The 12654-nt window shown below is 42.6% G+C and overlaps 1 protein-coding gene across 3 annotated transcripts; it reads left to right on the forward strand.

The window, feature by feature from the left end:
- Positions 1-1272: 1272 nt before the first annotated feature.
- Positions 1273-5684, forward strand: ARMCX2 (armadillo repeat containing X-linked 2). Of its 3 annotated transcripts, none has more exons than XM_036306211.1 (6): positions 1273-1357; positions 1609-1701; positions 1959-2053; positions 2566-2628; positions 2936-3012; positions 3372-5684. In XM_036306211.1, the coding sequence occupies exon 6, from the start codon at positions 3486-3488 to the stop codon at positions 5283-5285; it is 1800 nt and encodes a 599-aa protein (XP_036162104.1). In that variant the 5' UTR covers positions 1273-1357; positions 1609-1701; positions 1959-2053; positions 2566-2628; positions 2936-3012; positions 3372-3485; the 3' UTR covers positions 5286-5684. The 3 variants fall into 3 exon arrangements, with proteins under 3 accessions (XP_036162104.1, XP_036162105.1, XP_036162106.1); XM_036306212.1 differs by having other exon boundaries at positions 1971-2053; XM_036306213.1 differs by lacking the exons at positions 1273-1357; positions 1609-1701; positions 1959-2053 and having other exon boundaries at positions 2127-2628.
- The last annotated feature ends 6970 nt before the right edge of the window (positions 5685-12654 follow it).

Genomic DNA, 12654 nt, shown 5'->3' on the forward strand with positions numbered 1-12654 from the left:
GATGGAAGAAGCCAATGACATTTACTCAGTTTGGTCACCTGAGTAAAGGTGGCATTTATCATCTTGGTCACCTGTTTATGTATACCTCTGAGTTAGCAACAGTCAGGTGCCTGACTGCAGGGGATGAGAAGCTCTGGCAGATAGGAGTGGGTAGAGAGGGAGCACCTTCCTCTGTCCCCTTGAGGATTTGACCATCTCTGCATCCCTCACATCAGTCATTTCCTTGGCCTGACAGCTCTTCCTTTTGCCTAGAGCTGAATCACAAAACTGTAAACTAATCCAAGGACAGGTGTTCAAAACTGTCATGGTTACAGCCACCAAATTATAGGAGGTTCACACAGAAGTCAGCAGTGGTTTGGGAACATTAAATAAATGTGCCCTCTAACAACAAGAGAGGATCATTTATTTGTCCAACTTAAAAGGTGTCCCAGAAAGAGAAAAAGAAGGATATTATTTGTCCAACGTAAGATCAGACAACTGAACACCTCTCCATGGGCCAATTTACAGATCATATGGAAACATGTTTATCAGAGAAATTCCATTTTTAAATGTTTAAATACATTAGCGTGTTTTGAAAACTATATTCCATGTGGCCAGTAGAATTCATTTTCTATGTGGTAAAAATGAACCAATATTAATGGTGCCTTCCAATATTAGTATGAAATCTTTTTTATAAAACACCCACTCTTTTTTGTTGCTGCTTCCCACACCGAACTCTTGTACTTACTATTATAATGAAGGGTGGTGATAGCTTTAAAAACAAAACCAAGGAATGTTACAGAAGTATAGCCCCACTCTCACCTCCTGTCTCCTTTCCTATACTCTGACCCTTACCTATACTGGAGTAGGGGCCCAACTACAGGGGAAGTGATGGGCACCAGGTGACCAGGAATTGGAGGTGGAGCCAGGGAAGAGTGTCCAGTTGCCTAAAAGAGAATGAGACAATTCCCCAACAACAACAGAAAAAGGTTAAAATTGTCAATAACCCCAGAAGATACATCTCCCTCCCCGGTAGCCAGAGAAAGGCAAATTCTAACACATGGAAAGGGGACTACTTTTGGCTTCTGGGACTACAAAGACAAAAAAAAAGAAATGAGTGACAGGACCTAATGTGTTAGGGTGAAGTGAGGGTGGGGGTAAAGGAGGAGGCTCGTTCTTTTGGTGGGAGTGGAAACTGGAGACTCAAGCTTACTGGCGACGCGGCCCTCACGTGACTAAGAGCTGACGTGGGCAAAGGTACTTAAAGCCCTGATCGTTGTCCTCCGTCCTCCTCTGGGTACCAACTCTATTTCGCTGCGCACTGCCGTGCGCTTAACCCAGGCGAGGAGGAGGAGAACATTCCCCCAGATCCGGGCAGGTGGGTGTGAGGGTGGGCATGACCTGGCACTCCTGAAAAGGGTAGTCCAGAGCTGCGGGAGTTTGAGGCCACGGGCACCACCGCCTCGCCTGCTCCTGGCCGGCTTTCCAGACCCCCCGCGCTCAGATGCATTTCATTTTGGTGGGCGGCGGGGAGTAGGGGAAGGGGGACATAAAGACTGATATACTTGGGGAGAATCCGCTTACTTCCTCTCCCAACCAATGTGTTTTGGTTTTGGTTTTGACACCCAGGCCCTGCACCCCACATCCCATCTTGTTTTGAGAGGAGCAGGGAAGGGAAATAAACGTGGCAGCGCAATAAGGCCTTGGAGAAGTTGGGAGAAGGTAACCGGAGGGAAACGCTTTTTGGAAACAATCTGGCAGGTTCACTCCCACGCTCACTTTGCAGTTACCTTCCCCCACCCCAGCATCATCCCTGAACCCTCCCCTTTTCCCTCAGCCCCCGCCGGCTGTGTGTCCTTTGGGGGTGCTGGGAATGGGTGTGCCAGCCTCTGTAGGGGAGATGGAGGGTTTGGCTCTGGGCTTCACAGGAGGGGGGGCCCTGAAAGAATCTGGTATTAAACCACGGTGCTAACTCCCAGGCTGCTTTCCAGACACCTCCGGCCCACACAGTCCTTCATCTCCGTTTCTGCAGTCCTGGAAAAGAAGTCTGATTACCCTGGCAGGAGAAATGGCGGTTAGCGTGGTATTTGGAGGGGCGGGGGGGGGGGGGGGCGGATCCCAGATGGAGCGGAGAAACTGGAAAATCACTACCCTCCGACACTGGGGCTCCTGTTCTGCAGGTTAATGCTAGGCCTGGGGGGCTGGGAACTGAAGGACTAATGGTCACGAGGGAGGGACAAGATTGCTTGTCAGTAATGCCTGGTCCCATGTCCCATCCAGCTCTCATTGCATACTCGCCCCGCCCCCTCCTACCGCAGCCCTGGAGAAGGGGTGTGGCAGTCTGTCCGGGAGAAATGGCGAACAGGGGGGCGGGGCAAAGGGAAGGAGGGGTTGAGTACGTGGGGAGACTACGCAGGAGTTGGAGATTGGGGTGCTAAGGGGGGAGGTAAGAAGAATTGAGAAAATTGGGAGGTGGACCCATTTGTCATTCTCCTTTGTAACTGCTAAAAGGCAATTGTGGGGACGCATCCTGGGTTTGTTATATTCACCATGCTCCAATGTCGACTGTGTATTTCTGCTCTGCAGTCTGCCCTTAAGATGAAGCTCTAACTGAACCGAAGGAGGTAGAAATAGTCCTGAATCTTTCAGGTTAGTGTGGGAATGAAAACTGTGGGAACCCCTGGTGTAGGTGTGGCAGAAATCAGAGCAGATCTGTGACCAGGGGAACCTCTTCCCCCATCTTCTTTACAAGACAGCTTTCCCTGGTCCTGTCCTTTCAGTAAAGAGAAAGGGGTGTGGCATCTGCCTTAATTAATGGTTAGCGAAGGAAGGGATACGGGTGGAAAGAAGAGGCCTGTGAGAGAGAAACTTGGCCCACAGAGGGTCAAATTAGAAAAGGAAGTAGAATCCAGCTACCAAAGACCCCAAAAACACCCTTTATGTGATCTCTTCACAGGTCTGTCTGCCTTTTGGGCCCTACAGAACTATAAGCCTGTTGGAAAAGGACAAACTGCTCCTTCTCACAGCAGATTGGTATGTGAATGAGCACCATTTGGAGACCTGTGGGGTCGTGGGGAGAGTATCAGTGCAGAATCTGGGATCTCTGAGTTACCTACTCTCATCCAGCTTTACTGATGTCAGTACTGCCTCGTTCCCCATTTAGGTGCTGGGAAAGTATGTATTTTGGCATTGGGCAGGGCAGGCTAGGGGTGAACATGTAGAAAATGTTGGATAACCAGAGTATTGAATCAGCAAACACAGGCCTGGACACCTGTATCTGAGTACTAGCCAACCCACCAAGCATTATGTCCCCCAAACTCTACTTAAAGTTAGGCCTGATTAGGCACAAAGTGAGCCAGAGCCCTAAGCCTCATTTCTATCCTTAACCTCAGGTCCTGCTTGGCTTGCAACCTCTGCAGAACTTGTGAGCCTTGCCCTGACGGGCACACATCCTGCTTGGGCAAGCCAGCTCCACGCCCTGATCAGAGAATCATTTGAGCTGCACCATGAGCCGAGTTCGGGATGCTGGCTGTGTAGCTGCTGGGATAGTGATCGGGGCAAGTGCCTGGTACTGTGTCTACAAATACACCAGGAGAAGAAACCAGATGAAGAAGAGACTGACTAAGCCCAAGACCAGGGCTCTGGCAGGGACTGGAGCCAAGGCTAGATCCGGATTAAGGGCTGGATTCACAATTGACCTTGGGCCAGGATTCCATCCTCCAACTCAAGTCCGCACTGGAGCAGAGGACAAGGCCCAGGATGAAGCCTCTGCCCTGTACATAGCTGCAGCTGAGGTAGTGGCCCCGGCTGCATTCAGTGCTGAGGCTCAGAGTGGGGCTGGAAGTCAGGCCCTGGAAACAGAAGGGGCCTGGGTTGGGCCTCAGTCCGAATCAGTAGTTGGGGTGGAAGTGGCTTCTACAATGGCACCACCTCAAGGGGAGGCAGAGGCCCTCATAACTGCAGAGGTCCCCACAATGGCAGGGGCTCCCAAAATGACAGACACCCCTGGCACAACAGAAGCTCCTCGAATGCCTGCGGTGCCTCCCAGGACTCCAGCACCTACTGAGGCAGCAGCACCTACTGAAGCAGCAGAGGCTCCTGTACTGGCTGCACTTTCTGAGGCTGTAGAGGCTCTGGGGACCTCAGGGTCCCCTAAAACAGTGGCAGCCACCAAGAAAGCAACTCCTGGGTCTCAGACTGGGGCTATACCTAAAGCCGGGTCAGCGACTGGAGCTGTACCCAAAGGTGGAGCCAAGGGTGGAACCAGGTCCCGGACTGGAGGCAAGGGCAAGGGCAAGAAAAACAGCAAGGTTGAAGTAGACCAATTGGGGCTGGGATTCCGCCCTGGGGATGGAGCTGCAGCAGCTGCTGCAGCCTCCGCTAATGGGGGACAGGTCTTCCTGGCAGAGGTCCCTGATTCTGAGGAAGGGGAATCTGGGTGGACTGACACAGAATCAGAGTCAGACTCTGAGCCTGAGACCCAGCAAAGAGGAAGGGGGAGGAGACCCGTTCCCATGCAGAAGCGCCCCTTTCCTTATGATATTGATGAGATTCTGGGTGTCCGTGATCTCAGGAAAGTACTTGCTTTGCTTCAGAAATCGGATGATCCTTTCATCCAGCAGGTAGCTTTGCTCACTCTGAGCAACAATGCCAATTATTCATGCAATCAAGACACAATTCGCAAATTAGGAGGCCTCCCAATTATTGCAAATATGATCAACAAAACCGATCCCCACATTAAGGAAAAAGCCTTAATGGCCATGAATAACCTGAGTGAGAATTATGAAAATCAGGGCCGGCTTCAGGTATACATGAATAAAGTGATGGATGATATCATGGCCTCAAACCTGAACTCAGCAGTACAGGTAGTTGGACTAAAATTTTTAACAAATATGACTATTACTAATGACTACCAGCACCTGCTTGTCAATTCTATTGCAAACTTTTTTCGTTTGTTGTCTCAGGGAGGTGGAAAAATCAAGATTGAGATTTTGAAAATACTTTCAAATTTTGCTGAAAATCCAGATATGTTAAAAAAGCTGCTCAGTACCCAAGTGCCATCATCATTTAGTTCCCTCTATAATTCTTATGTGGAATCAGAAATTCTTATTAATGCTCTTACTCTATTTGAGATTATCTATGACAATCTCAGAGCAGAAGTATTCAACTACAGAGAATTCAATAAAGGTTCCCTTTTTTACTTATGCACTACATCTGGGGTGTGCGTTAAGAAAATTCGAGCCTTAGCAGATCACCATGACCTCTTGGTGAAAGTGAAAGTTATAAAACTAGTTGATAAATTCTGATTGGCTATGTGCTCTCAAAAGACTTAAAGACATTTCTTGGTTTTGCAGTCTGGAAGCAATGAAAATTGAAAGTTACTGCTTCTCTATTTGCTCCTATAGTAAAGTGATCCTTTCAGCTGCCAGTTTTGAATAATGTATCATCCAGAGTGATATTATCTGTGACAGTCTCCAGCTTTAAGCTGAACCATTTGATGAATACCAAATAAATAGTCCTCTTGTACTGAAAACACACTTGTGACTAATTATGCTGCTTGAATGGAAATATTTTTATTGGCTCCTCTGTGAATTGACAGTGAACTTGTCCATTATTAATAGCCTACACTTCTATCATTTGTTTTTATTTGAATCTATCCACCAAAGACTTCATTTGTGTAACATCAATAAAGTTGTATGTTTTGGCTAACAAAAAAAATTGTTCTCGTGCTTGCATTTAAAATCTAACTGGAGAGATAAGGTGCATAAATACAAAAGGATTGCTAACAGTATCTAAGCACATGCCCATTGTGAAATATGCTGTCTGGCTAAATGAAGCAGAAGTTGCTAGAAAGCTTCAAAGAAGAAGGGCACACTTAAGCTGGGCCCTGGAGAACAGCATGAGAAAACAGAAGGGCATCCAGGAAGTGGGAAATAGCTTGAATAAAGGTACAGAGGTGAGAAATCTGTTCCTGTGATAGGAGGTAACCAGATTGACTGGAATGGAAGCTGTAGGTAGAGCAGTAATAAGAGAAAAGGTGGAAATGTAGGATGAGAAAAGCTTGGGTAAGATTCTAACCCCAAGTTGAGATATTTAAATATTATCCTGTCATATTCTGAGAGTTACTGGATATTTTTGACAAAAAGAAAAATAATCTGGTGACAATGTGCAAAATAGATTGAAGCTGGGCTGGGGTTATATGTGGAGACTGGAAACAAGAACATTTGTTAGGAACTTATGATAAATCAGGCATGAGATGATGAAGAGTAAAATAGGGTGGTGACTATAGAAATGGGTAGGGAATGATGGTAATAAGAGACTCTTACCAAAGGAATACCAAGATCTGCTATCTTATTTGACTGTAGGTTGACAAAGGAAGGATTGTATAATCTGGTGCAGGTCCTAACAGAGAAAATTATCTTTCTTGGGCAATTCTGGTGACCAAGTAATGCTAAAGTGAGTTATCATTATTAATGTTGAGAAAAAGCAGTGTGACAGATAGAATGACTTTGGATGCAAAGAGTGTTTTTCCCCTTTGGGTTAGAGGTCTAGGGCTGCCTTCTTTTAGAAGAGGGGCATGTGGTGACACTTTTATGGGAATTCTACTCGCACTCCTGAGTTCACTTAAAAGCAGATCCATCTTCCTTCTTCTCCTCACTGGCCCACTGAAACAATGAAAGAAGAAAATGGAAAAGGTCCCAGAAATTTAAAAAACCCAAGACCACTTTCTTGCCACTCATTACAAAATCCTCATTTGTGTTCAAGTGTGTGGTTGGCTCTGGCAGGGATAGAGATAGGGACTCTGGGGAATTGGGCACATAGAAAAGGGACAGATTTGCTTTATATAGTGGTACAACTTATCTGGAAGACCATTTGGTAATCTTCATAAGAAGTTTTAAAGATGTACATGCCTTTCAACTAAGCATTGCACTGGTAGGATTTTTTCCTAAAGAAATAATCAAATAATTGTACACGGAAGAATATATAAAGATGTTCATTTGAGCACTGTTTCTAAGAGAGAAAAATTACAAGCAACTTAAATGTCTAACACTATGGAATTGTCTAAATAATAAGTGGTATGCCCACACAATAAAATATTATGCAACTATTAAAAACTGCTGTACTTCTAAAATTTGGAATGAAAAGACATTTGTTTGCCAATTGTAAGAGTCTGTGGATGGATTCACAGGCAAGTTTTACCAAACATTCAAAGGAGAGCTGCACCTAAATCCTCAAACTATTCCAAAAAAAACCAAGAGGAAGGAAAACTTCCAAACTCTTTTTATGAGGCCAGCATTATCTTAATTCCAAAACCAGATAAAGACACTGAAAAGAAAGAGAATTACAGGCCAATATCCCTGATGAACATAGATGCTAAAATTCTCTACAAAATATTAGCAAATCAAATCCAGCAATATATTTTAAAAAATCATACACCATAACCAAGTGAGATTTATTCCAGGATGCAAGGCTGGTACAATATTCACAAATTAATAAACATGATACATGACATAAATAAATTGACAGACAAAAATCACATGATCATATCAATAGACACAGAAAAAGCATTCGACAAAATCCAACACCCATCTATAATAATAAAAGCGTAATATGCTAATTAGACCAGACATCCTTTCAGATGAAGGCCGGGCTGTGAGGGAAGCCCAGTTCCCGGGTGCCAGAGGGAAGTCAGTGCTGGCAGCGGGGGAAGGAAGGCCTACTCTTGCACAAATTTTGTGCATCGGGCCTCTAGTTTTTGCTAAAAAAAAACTCAGCAAAGTGGGAACAGAGGGAGCATATTTCAACATGATAAAGGTCATTTATGACAAACCTACAGCAAACATCATACTCAATAGGCGAAAACTAAAAGCATTTCCCCCAAGAACAGGAACAAGACAGAGATGTTCACTTTCACCACTCTTATTCAACATAGTACTGGAAGTCTTAGCCACAGCAATCAGACAAGAAGAAATAAAAGGCATCCAAATTGGAAAGAATGAAGTAAAACTCTCATTATTTGCAAACGACATTATATTGTACGTAGAAAACCCCAAAGCCTTAGCCGGTATGGCCCAGTGGATAGAGCATCGGCCTGGGGACTGAAGAGTCCTGAGTTTGATTCCTGTCAAGGGCACATGCCCAGGCTGCTGGCTTGATCGCCAGTATGGGGTGTGCAGGAGGCAGTAGTCAATGATTCTCTCTCATCATTAATGATTCTATCTCTTTCTCCCTCTCCCTTCCTCTCTGAAATCAATAAAAATATTTTTTTAAAAGAAAACCCTAGAGACTCCACCGAAAAACTAATAGCTTTAATAAATGAATTTGGCAATGTAGCAGGATACAAAATCAACACCCTAAAATCAACAGCTTTTTTATACACTAATAATGAATTCACAGAAAGAAAAACTAGGCAAATAATTCCATTTACCACTGCAAAAAAAAATTAATATACTTAGGAATAAACTTAACCAAAGAGGTAAAACTCTGAAAACTACAGGACATTGAAAAAAGAGATAGGAGATATAAACAAGTGGAAGAATATACCATGTTCATGGATTGATAGAATCAACATCATTAAAATGTCCATACTACCCAAAGCAATCTACAGATTCAATGCAATCCCTATTAAAATACCAATGGCATACTTCACAAATATACAACAAATACTCCAAAAAATGTATATGGAACCAAAAAAGACCCCAAAGAGCTGCAGCAATCTTGAGAAAGAAGAAAAAAGTTGGAGGAATCACAATACCAAATATCAAGTTATACTACAAAGCCACTGTAATCAAAACAGCCTGATACTGGCACAAGAACAGGCATATAGATCAACGGAACAGAACAGAGAATCCAGAAATCAACCCAAGCCAATACACTCAATTAATATTTGAAAAAGGAGGCAAGAGTATACGATGGATTCAAGACAGTCTCTTCAATAAATGGTGTTGTAAAATTGGACAGATAGCCCTAACCAGTTTGGCTCAGTGAATAGAGCTTTGGCCTGCAGACTAAAGGGTCCCAGGTTCAATTCTGGTCAAGGACATGTACCTTGGTTGTGGGCACATCCCCAGTAGGGGGTGTACAGGAAGCAGCTGATCAATGTTTCTCTCTCATTGATGTTTCTAACTTTCTATCCCTCTCCCTTCCTCTCTGTAAAAATATCAATAAAATATATTTTAAAAAAAAACAAATTTTAAAAATTGGACAGATACATGCAAAAAATATGAAACTAGACCACCAACTTATACCATACACAAAAATAAACTCAAAATGGATAAAAGACAAATGTAAGTCATGAAACCATAAAAATCCTAGAAGAAACTATAGGCAGCATAATCTCAGACATCTCTCATAGCAATATGTTTATTGCTATGAGAGATACACCTCCTAGGGCCGTGGTCAGCAAACTGTGGCTCGCGAGCCACATGCGGCTCTTTGGCCCCTTGAGTGTGGCTCTTCCTAAGCCTTAGGAGTGCTCTAATTAATTTAATAACAATGTACCTACCTATATAGTTTAAGTTTAAAAAATTTGGCTCTCAAAAGAAATTTCAATCATACTGTTGATATTTGGCTCTGTTGACTAATGAGTTTGCCGACCACTGTCCTAGCGCAAAGGAAACTAAAGAGAAAATAAACAAATGGGACTACATCAAAATTAAAAGCTTCTACACAGCAAAAGAAACCATCAACAAAACAAAAAGAGAGCCCACTGCATGGGAGAACATATTTGGCAATGATACATCTGAAAAAGGGTTAATACCCAAAATATATAAGGAACTCATACAATTTAACAAAAGGAATACAAACAATTCAATTAAAAAAATGGGCAAGGGCCGAAACCGGTTTGGCTCATGGATAGAGTGTCGGCCTGCGGACTGAAAGGTCCCAGGTTCGATTCCGGTCAAGGGCATGTACCTGGGTTGCGGGCACATCCCCAGTAGGAGGTGTGCAGGAGGCAGCTAATCGATGTTTCTCTCTCATCGATGTTTCTAACTCTCTATCTCTCTCCCTTCCTCTCTGTAAAAAATCAATAAAATATATTTTAAAAAAAAAATGGGCAAGGACCTTAGCAGGTTTGGCTCAGTGGATAGAGTGTTGGCCTGAGGACTGAAGGGTCCCGGGTTTGATTCCAGTCAAGGGCATGTACCTCAGTTGCAGGCTCCTTCCCAGCCCGGGTCCTGGTTGGGGTACAACAGGAGGCAACCAATCGAAGTGTTTTTCTCACATTGATATTTCTCTCTGTCTTTTCCTCTCTCTTCCACTCTCTCTAAAAGTCAATGAAAAAATATCCTCGGGTGAGGATTTTTTAAAAGTGGGCAAAGGACCTAAGTAGACATACGGATGGCCAAGAGGCATATGAAAAAAATGCTCAAAGTCCCTGATCATCACAGAGATGCAAATTAAAACAACAATGAGGTACCACCTCACACCTTTCAGATGGCTACCATCAACAAATTAACAAATGACAAGTGCTGGTGAGGATGTGGAGAAAAGAGAGTCCTAGTACACTGCTGGTGGGAATGCAGACTGGTGCAGCCACTATGGAAGACAGCATGGAGTTTCCTCAGAAAATTAAATATGGAACTCCCATTTGACCCTGTGATCCCACTTCTAGGAATACATCCTAAGAAACCCAAAACACCAATCAGAAAGAATGTAGGCACCCCTATGTTCATAGCAGCACAATTCACCATAGCTAAGATCTGGAAACAGCCTAAGTGCCCATCAGTAGATGAATGGATTAGAAAACTGTGGTACATCTACACGATGGAATACTATGCTGCTGTAAAAAAGAAGGAACTCTTACCATTTGCAACGGCATGGATGGAACTGGAGAGCATTATGCTAAGTGAAATAAGCCAGTCAATGAAGGAAAAATACCACATGATCTCACTCATTCATGGATAATAGAGACCATTATAAACTTTTGAACAATAATAGATACAGAGGCAGAGCTGCCTCAAACAGATTGTCAAACTGCAGCGGGAAGGCCGGAAAGGGTTGGGGGGCAGGAGGGAGGGTGGTAAGAGATCAACCGAAGGACTTGTATGCATGCATATAAGCATAACCAATGGACATAAGACACTGGGGGGTAGGGGAGGCTAGGGGACTGTCAAGGGCGGGGGGAAAAAAAGGACACATATGTAATACCCTTTGTAATACTTTAAGCAATAGATGAGTGAATAAAAAAATCTGTGGTACGTTTATATCATGGAATACTATGCAGCAGCAAAAAAGAAGGATCTCTTACCCTTTGAGACAGCATGGAGGGACTGGAAAGTATCATGCTAAGTGAAATAAGTCAGTCAGAGAAAGACAAGTATCACATGATAGCACTCATATGTGGAATCTAAGTAACAAAATAAACTGATAAATGGAGTGGATCCAGAGACATGTAAGCATGGAACAGAGTGAGGAATCTCAGAGGGAAGGCAGGGAGGGTAGGTGGGTAGGAGGTAAACAACCAAAGACCTAGTGTGCACATATGCATAACCCATGGATACAGATAATAGGGTGGAGAAGGCCTGGGGAGTGGGAAGGGGCAGGCTGGAAGGGGTCAATGGAGGGGAAAAAGGGACATATGCAATACTTTCAACAATAAAGATTAATTTTAAATCAATCAATCAATCAATCAATCCATGTGTTTGGAAAGTTTAGAACATGTTTCCAAATAATTCATGGGTTAAAAATATAGACTCGTGGAAACTTTAAAATATTGAGAATTGAATAATAATTAAAATATTAAAGATCAAAATCTGTGGGATTCAGTGAAGACAGTACTTAAAGGAAAACTTATGGCCTTAAATTTGTATGTTATATGATATGTCCAGAATAGGCAAATCTATGGAGACAGAAAGTAGAATCATGGAGGATGGAGGGGCAGTGGAGGGGAGATGGAGAGTGATAGCTAATGGATACAGGGTTTCTTTTGGGCGTGATAAAATATTTTAAGGTTGATTGTAGTATTCGTAGCACCATGCTGTGAATATACTAAAAAAATATTTAATAGTATATTTTAAATAGGTAAGTTGTTTAGTATATGAATTGTCTCTCAATAAAGCTGTTATTTTTAAATCTTATGTTAGAATAAAATAAAGGCAAAATATGAATAAGCTAAGCATCCTAATTAAGAAGTTATAAAAAGACCAACAGAATAAACCTAATAACAGAAGAATGAAAAAGACAAGAGCAGAAATAGATGAAATAGAAAGCAAAAATACATTAGATAGTATCAACAAAGCCAAATGATGGTCCTTCCAATGGCATCAGAAAAAAAGGCAAATCTTGGTAAGAGTAATCAAGAAAGAACAGTGTAAATAAACAATATTAGCAATGAACAAAAAAGCATAATAATTAATAAACAGATATTTTAAAGATATGAAGATACTATGGTTAACTTTATGACAGTGAATTTGAAAACATGGATGAAATCATGGATGGATTCCTTGAAAAACAGAACTTACCAAAATTGACTCAAAATAAAAACCCAAAGGGTCTTATAATGATTGAGGAAATTAAATCAGTTTAAAAGTCCTCGGCCACCCAAATAGGCTCCGATTGAAAAGATAATCCCAGTCTTATACAAATAACAAAAATCAATATTATTAAAAACATTTTATGGAACTAGAGATAACCTTAATATCAAAACCAGACAAAGTATTTTTTGGGGAAAAA

The sequence above is a fragment of the Myotis myotis genome, unplaced genomic scaffold (genome assembly GCF_014108235.1).
Source record: "Myotis myotis isolate mMyoMyo1 unplaced genomic scaffold, mMyoMyo1.p scaffold_m19_p_4, whole genome shotgun sequence".
Taxonomy (NCBI): Eukaryota; Metazoa; Chordata; class Mammalia; order Chiroptera; family Vespertilionidae; genus Myotis; species Myotis myotis.